Raw genomic sequence first — 7,907 nt, 5'->3', positions numbered from 1 at the left:
TGGGGACAGCAATGGGCTCAAGTGAGCATAGTACGGGACTGGCCAACGTAACATCAGTAGGGGAGCAGGCGGCCTCATCCTTTTCCCCTGGGTGGCTGTGGGTTTAAAATGCTGACCTTAGGATGAGCAGCCAATGCCAACCCACCGTGGCCAGCACTGTGGACCTTTCACATTCAAGTTGTAGTACCCCGTTTCGTGGCAGCTGCTTAAGACGGGAACGGGGGTTTCAATTCTAACGGGGAAACTGGGTACCCATTTCACCTCTCACGTTTGGCCAGATTACTGTTTCTTCCCAAGTAGCCAGTGTCCCTTCTCACTGTTGACGCCCAGGGCTCTCAGAGCCCCAGGCACACTACCGCCAGGCTTGGGGGGGCGGGGCGGGGCGACGCCGCCTCCCGGGGGACGCCGTGCGTGACGTGCGTCCGGCCCCGCCCTCCCGCCGGTGGCGCCATCTTGGCCGGCCGGGGCGGGGTCACAGTCCGTGCGCGCGCCGCGCCGCGCCGCGCCGCGAAAGGAGGGAGACCTAGTGGGGGTCAGCCGGGCTGTGGCCCGACTGCCGGCCGGTACGAACCGCAGGGGGTCGTGTCCCCAAGAGGACGGCGGGCGGAGGGAAGCCTCCCCCGCCAAGCCTGGGAAGAGGTCGTGGGCGGGGAGGACCCCCGCCCCCGCCGTGGCTGAGGGGCGGTGTGGCTCTGGTCTCCTGACCCCTCGCGCTGCGGAGCGCCCGTCTAGGGTGGGGGTGGGGAGATCCGGGTTTCTTTGTCTTTTGTATTTTTTTTTTTTGCTCCAGGAAAAGTCGGGCTGCGGAAAACCAGAGGTGTGTCATGGGACTGGGCTGCTCGGGTTTCGGGGGGTTCCCAGGAAGCCACAGCGGAGAAGAAGGACCCGTGGGCCGGGCACCGGCTGGAGGACGTCGTCCGTTGTGTCCATCCTGGATGAAATTTTTTCTCCTTTCTAGGTGGCTTTTCCTGGGGGACAACGCTGGGTTCCCCAGAAGGACGACAATGGACTCTGGAGGTCGCCCGGCTGGCAGCTGCTGCAGCAGCCCCGCGGGGCTGTCTCGGGAGTACAAGCTGGTGATGCTGGGCGCCGGCGGGGTCGGGAAGAGCGGTAGGTGACGCTTCCCGCGGGCTTAAAGCAAATGACCTCTACCGAAAACGCAGGAGCTACGGGCTGCTGCCGCGCGCTGTTCGTACTGAACCATTCTTCCCGTGGGTCGCTTGGGGGCCGATTTTAACTCTGCTTTCTTGTTTTGAAGCCATGACCATGCAGTTCATTAGCCACAGATTCCCGGAAGACCATGACCCCACCATTGGTAAGTTGCAGTATCATTTACATGACCAGATGAACCCCAGAAAGTGGCTTCTTCAGTGGGTGTCGGTGGTGAACATGGTTTTGCACGATTTTTCTTTGGAGCCTTTTCTGGTGTCTGCTACAGACTTACTTACCAACTGAGGTGTCATGGCAATTGGTAATACTTCTTTTTCCACCCACTCAACCCTCTGGGTACATAAACCATCTTTAGTTTTTGTCTTTGAGCAGAATAGGACTTCTTTTGTCTCGTGTTTTTTATGCTTAGTCCACTCTTCTCCTGTTGCCGGATTAAAGGGTACTCGGTGGGAAACTTTTCTTGCTGTCACTCCTCTAAGGGTCTGATTTTGAGACTAACTATGAATCAGCTGGTTTGAACTTCTACCAGCGGAAGCAGAAAAACAAGTCGAGCCAGCCTGCTGAACTCGGACAACCCAGACACTGGGAGCCTGGACTTCTTCCTCTGGGTGCATTTCATTGACTTCCTTATACCTGACGTTTGCTCAGAATGCAGTCGTAAATACCCATTGTTGGCGAAACCCTGTTCAAATAAGGAAAATGTGCCTTTGTGTTTGCTCTGCCTCTTTAAGTTGCTAGTGTGCACAGAGAGGACAAATAGTACTTTCATAACTGAATCATAAGGATTCGGAAGGACGTCTCGGGAATTATATCGTAGTAGAAAAGACAAATGTTGGGGAGAGGGGCACAGGTCTGTCATAACTATTGACGTTTTCAGAGTGAGACTCTGTACCCTGACCTCCAGTCTCTAGGGAGGATTTCCATTAGAAAAAGGCCTCTGGCTGCTCCAGATCCCATGAAACCAGTGACTTCTCCAGGAACTCAGCTTTGGGTGTGATTGGGTTTTTTTTACAATAGATACTTAAGTGGATTGGGAGAAAAAATCTAAATCGTTTTCATATGTGTTTTTCATGTGCCGCGTAAAACTTGGAGCATCTTACAGGGATTTGAACTGTTCTCGGGCATGCTGGGAATAAAATCAGCTTAGGATCCTTGACCAGAGAGATCCAGAAAATGCTTTTCCTTCCTCTGAGAACTCTTACCTTGTTTACTGTAGGGAGTGCAGTTTGGTGAATCACTTTCTTTTTTTAATCAGCCACTTTTCTGACTTAACAACAGATTCTGTGTCTCCAGTTTTATTCTGTGCCAAGCAATGTGTTAGACTCGGGGAGCCCGAGAGCGCTCGGTGACTTTGTAATGTGCCGCCCTTTGTTCCCCAGGTTTTGTGGTTCAGAACACACACAGCAGAGCATCCCCTGTTCAGCACTTGGTGCATGCACACTCGAGCAATGTTGATTGCAGCCTTCCCCACATTGTCTTCCCCGTCGTTCCTCCCCCATTGGGCCCCATGTCTCTGCCCCTGAGCCTCCTCTCTGGTCTTTCCAGTTGGTTTTTGTCAATTTGATTCCATATTTGTTCCAAAGTTTTGCCTGCTGACTGAAGAAAAACATTGTGCATTGTAACCCACTGCCCTCCAGCCAGTTCCAACTCGAGTGACCCTGTGGGGCTCCAGAAGCCTGTCTTCTCTATAGGAGCAGACTCAAGCCAAGTCCCTGCACCCCTTGCCACATACACATGTAGAAGTATGCATGTGTGGGGATGTGTGCGCATAGGTATATGTAAGGAACATGAAAAATTAGTGCCTCACTACATGTGATGTGCTCTGGCATTTTCTATTTTATGTTAAGTTTCTATCTGCTTTGGTCCTGCTCCCAACCCACTAAATCGATTGCACAGTTCATTAATCCCAATGACTTACATAGCTCGTGACCTATAGTTTAGTGGACTCCATGTTTGAGGAAAAAACCGGAAGCCAGGGATCGCAGAAAAACCTGTTAGATGCTAGGAGAATGTAAGCCATTGTCTTTGAGCAGTCGAAACAGCAAGTAGACTTTTTCTCTCTCTTTAACTTTCTGTGTTTTCCAAGGTGTGATTAGTAGTATGGATGAAGAAATTTGCTTTCATAAAGAAGAAATTGTAACAAAACGGATTGTTTATGAAATAGCCCCCCCCCCCCAGAATACTAAGATTAAAAAAAGCACTATAGGATGTGGTTAAAGTACAGATTTTGAGACAAACAGCCTCGATTTTAATCCTGGCTCCACTATTAATTCTGTGATTGGGAGATAGTTAATGTTTTCAATATCTATAAAGTAGGGATGATAACTACCTCACTAGATTATTGTAACTATTGAATGAGTTAGTACATGCAAATTACTTAGTATAATGCCTCACATGTTAAACAGATTGATGACAGAATGGCCTTAGTAGCTCAGTGGCTTTTGCATGCTTCCTGAGGAATTTAGGGGGAAGTAAGGAACCTGGGTACAATGTCATACTCCACAAAGGGTGAAAAGGATGTATTTATTCCTGTGTTTATGGCCTGATAGTATACCTTTCTTCCCTCCTGTAGAAGATGCTTATAAAATCCGGATCCGAATTGATGATGAACCTGCCAATCTGGACATTTTGGATACAGCCGGACAGGTATTAAATCCCAGGATGCTATGGGTAAAGGCTTTTCCGCTCTAGGGAAGGGGAGAAGATCACTAGTCCATCTCTTTTATTTTTCATGCACTCTGACTCAGGATAGCAGGTAATCGATATCATGCAACCTTAATCTGAACTAAATAGCTAGTGTGCGTGCAGCTGTAGATTGCATGAATCAATTAATTAATGACCCTGGTCTTCCCCTAGGCAGAGTTTACGGCCATGCGGGATCAGTACATGAGGGCTGGAGAAGGGTTTATCATCTGTTACTCCATCACCGACCGTCGAAGTTTCCATGAAGTTCGGGAGTTCAAACAGCTTATTTATCGAGTTCGACGCACTGATGATACCCCTGTGGTTCTTGTGGGAAACAAATCTGACCTAAAACAGCTCAGGCAGGTAAGACTGGAGAGGAAAATGCACCCTGTGGTCTGTTGGGAATTTTACTTACAGGTTCCTGTGCCTTCAAATTTAGAATTAGATTCTCTCCAAATTCGAGGGTTTTCCTGTGGGCTTTTATTTTGGGTGTTTATCTGGATTCTTGGAATCTGTTACAGGACAGACTCCACAGAGGCACAGTATATGAAGAATCATGGAATGTTCCTTTTCTAAGTCCTCCTTTGTGACGATGGGGCTTGTGAGCCCTGGGAAGGGATAGTGGGAGCGATTACGGAGATTTTTAGACTGTGGGGCCCTTCAAGTTAGCAGTGCTGCGGCCACCACACCCTGGCTGAGAAGGAAGCGTAGCAGATAAGCACGTGTGTAGCATGTGCAAGTGGTGAATGGTGCAGTTTGTGGATGCTGTCAGATAGCGATTACATTCATAATGCTTCCCAGCTAATCCTGGTTTGAGAAATATTTTTAGATTCATATATAAAATGCTCATTGCTAGGTTTTTTACTACAGCAAAGAAGTAGAAATAGTCTCAATGTCCAATAGTAGAAGTAATTATGAACTACCCATGATTGGAGTCTTTTGGGGTGTTTTTGAGGTTTGGGATTTTGTAATTGGCATATATTTCACAAATCATGCAATTCAATAATTTAGTCATATACTAAGAAGAGTTGTACAATCATCACCGCCATCAATTTTAGAATATCTTCATTCATATACTCAGTTATTAGGAGTTCTTAATAGTTTCTGGTATTAGAATTTAAATATACATCTCTTTGCCATTTTGTTCTTTAGAATGAAAAGTGTCAGGTGAAATAAGATTATGTATTCAACATCTATTGCTATTCCACCTTTCCAAAAGTTATCTTTAAAATAGAAATCATAAAACTTGAAGGCAGAAGAAACTTTAAAAGCCATGTAGACCAGCCTCCCAGACATTACCAAAAAAAATCACTCTACTCTGTCTACATATCTCTCGAGTTGAGAATCTCGATTCCTGTTGCCATCAAGTTGATGCCAACTCAAGGCGACTCCAGGTTTCAAGACGATGGCCCTTTCAGACGCAGAGTGCCTGGCCTGTCTCCCCAGGCACCCTGCATGGATGTGAATCCCCAGTCTGGAGTCTAACAGGCTAGGACTTAACCGCTTCTGCCACCCACGGGTTCCTCTCTTCCTGGGCTGGTAGTCTGTCACCTGCTTTATTGGTTGCTTGTAACTGTTTTCCACTGTTAGCACCAAACATTTTCCTCGTGTTTACATTTTTAAAGGTCACCAGGGAAGAAGGATTGGCTTTGGCCCGAGAATTCAGCTGTCCCTTTTTTGAGACGTCTGCTGCTTACCGCTACTACATTGATGATGTGTTCCACGCCCTGGTGCGGGAGATTCGCAGGAAAGAAAAGGAGGCAGTCCTGGCCATGGAGAAAAAGTCGAAACCCAAAAGCAGTGTGTGGAAGCGACTTAAATCCCCGTTCCGGAAGAAGAAAGACTCAGTAACTTGAAGAGAAGCGCGGAGTATTGATCTGTGAACTGCAGTGCTGGAATCAACGCAGTCCAGTAACTGACAGTAGTGAGCATGGTGCTTGCTCTTTCTCCTCTTATGACTGTTATTTCAAAAGTAACCGATCAGGGAGGGCCATGCCTACTAGGAGTTTCCAGTGATGCGCTATTTAATAGTATCGTCTTCGTTCTAAGTCTGATTTATTAATGCAGTGGAGCACTGTCTTTTAAGTTGTCACCTTTATCAAATCTGATTTACCAATGTTTGGAGTTCCATAGCTGATCTTGATTCATTGGTGCAAATTGCTGATACCCATGGAAGTGTGCATACCAAGGTTTTGATTACACTGAAAGGGGTTATTTTGCTATGCAACCTTACTATCTTTCCACTTCTGTTTTCTGGGACTGTCCCAGAGAAGGACCTCAGTCTTTTTTACTCACACTGTCTTTCCAAGGTCAGCAGTTCAAAACCACCAGCCACTCCTAGAGAGAAAGGTGAGGCTTTCTACTCCCATAAAGAGTTATATATAGTCTTGGAAAACCCTAGGGGCACTTCCACCCTGCCCTATTAGAGTCACTATAAGTCGGAATGAACTCGATGGTCTCGAGTTTGGTTTTTTTACAAGACAGAACAAAAATTGTATCGGGAAACAAGATCAGCGTGATCAAGGTTGAGGAAATCTAATCAAGGTGCTTAAAGTTCAGGAAATAACTGGAGCTGACTCCTGCTGCAGTTTATGAAATGGTGAGATTTGGGACAATCAGACCATATCCTTGCAGGGAATTGGCTAGGAAAAGCTAGGACCAGAAGAGCACTGCCAACAGGAGGCTGCGTTTTGCAGGAAGCATGCAGTCAATCCAAAGAAAGCTCGGGGATGAGCGTGAACAAGCAGAAGCACCTACACCCATTGACACTTTCTCCGTGGAGGTGGTTTCGCCCTTGGGGCTTTCGTTCCTTCACTTCTCCAGGGAAATGTTTGGGGAATGACTGATGGCTAAGCATTTGTTTCAGCTGAATTCATGGGGTGCACAGCCGCTGTCCCACCCAGAAATGCACGCACCAGTACATTTCCATCCTTTGCTTCCTAGTGTTTTCTCTTCGCTCGGAGGCCTGAGGCCTGGCAGAAAGAGCCTCCGGCCTTTCCTCACACTCTGCCTTTCCCGTGCAGAGGAGACAGCAGGAGCTGAAGGGGGATTGTGTGTGTGCGCCCCTAACTTTGACAACCGCTGGTCTTTCTATCGAATGGATCAGCCTTGCAGCTTTAAAATTCTCATAGGTTGTGTTTCCTGCTAACGGTTTCTTTACCAGGACCTTGTTCAACTACCCTCAGGTGGCTCCAAACCTTGACAAAGTGTGGGCTGTGAGAACACTGCTTTGCTGACTGCCTGGCGAAAAACTAGTGACCTAGGGAGAAACCCCTTTAAATGCTGTGGTGACAACTCCATTTCGGGGCCCAGATTATTTTGATAACTGAACCTGGTATGTGTGCACATGAAATGCAACAGGCTCTGAGTACTGTATCACGTCTGGAACATTAAATGTCACTGAAGCGGTTTCTGTGTTTACTTTAAACTAACGCGATGGCTTCGTGTAGCAACTGGTACCCTGCCGCTCAGCTACTGTTTGCACCTTTCAGCAGAGACGAGGGTTGTCATATTCGTCGCATAACTAATGGTAACTTATGGGTTTAAAGAAAAAGGACTGCTAGTGGATTTTTGTTTGATTGTTTTTGTGCGTCTTTAAAATCCTGAAACTAAAAATCAGAGTAGGTAGAAATACATAACAAAGAAAATCCTTATTATAAATTATACAAAGGAATAGTGTGTCCTACTTATTGAAATTATATTATGATTTAATCCAATTAGCATTTTTTATTTTATCATTACTTTAGCTTTGAGTAGTGGTCCCTGTTAAAACTCCTAGAAACATTCTTGCTACCAAATCAATCATGTCTTAGGATAGCCCATCATCCATGAGTACAAGAGCCAGAAGTCTTGTAGAACCTTAGCACTTGGAAAAAGCATGAAGGTCGAATAACTGCAGGGTTTTTTGGTGTTTTTTTTCCCGTTTTTTTTTAACATTTTATTAGGGGCTCGTACAACTGTTACCGCAATCCATACATACATCAATTGTGTAAAGCGCATTTGTACATCATTCTCAAAACATTTCCTCTCCACTTAAACCCCCGACATTAGGT

The 7,907-nt window shown here is 46.4% G+C and overlaps 1 protein-coding gene across 2 annotated transcripts; it reads left to right on the top strand.

Moving 5' to 3' along the window:
- Positions 1 to 491: 491 nt before the first annotated feature.
- RIT1 (Ras like without CAAX 1) lies at positions 492 to 6,234 on the top strand. 2 transcript variants are annotated; one of them, XM_045298424.1, is made up of 7 exons: positions 492 to 563; positions 959 to 1,110; positions 1,259 to 1,315; positions 3,743 to 3,816; positions 3,923 to 3,925; positions 4,027 to 4,218; positions 5,481 to 6,234. In XM_045298424.1, the coding sequence occupies exons 2-7, from the start codon at positions 1,005 to 1,007 to the stop codon at positions 5,709 to 5,711; spliced, it is 663 nt and encodes a 220-aa protein (XP_045154359.1). In that variant the 5' UTR covers positions 492 to 563; positions 959 to 1,004; the 3' UTR covers positions 5,712 to 6,234. The 2 variants fall into 2 exon arrangements, with proteins under 2 accessions (XP_045154359.1, XP_004714738.1); XM_004714681.2 differs by lacking the exon at positions 3,923 to 3,925.
- Positions 6,235 to 7,907: the final 1,673 nt, after the last annotated feature.

Source organism: Echinops telfairi, unplaced genomic scaffold (genome assembly GCF_000313985.2).
Source record: "Echinops telfairi isolate 266 unplaced genomic scaffold, ASM31398v2 ScPeMD7_7425;HRSCAF=8463, whole genome shotgun sequence".
Taxonomy (NCBI): Eukaryota; Metazoa; Chordata; class Mammalia; order Afrosoricida; family Tenrecidae; genus Echinops; species Echinops telfairi.
This window is presented reverse-complemented; position numbering and strand designations above follow the sequence as displayed.

Bases quoted from the DNA above. Each gene is read 5' to 3' on its own strand.
- RIT1 (XM_045298424.1), top strand. From the start codon at position 1,005: ATGGACTCTGGAGGTCGCCCGGCTGGCAGCTGCTGCAGCAGCCCCGCG. The intron at 1,111-1,258 runs GTAGGTGACGCT...CTTGTTTTGAAG, and splicing joins CGGCGGGGTCGGGAAGAGCG to CCATGACCATGCAGTTCATT. The intron at 1,316-3,742 runs GTAAGTTGCAGT...TCCCTCCTGTAG, and splicing joins AGACCATGACCCCACCATTG to AAGATGCTTATAAAATCCGG.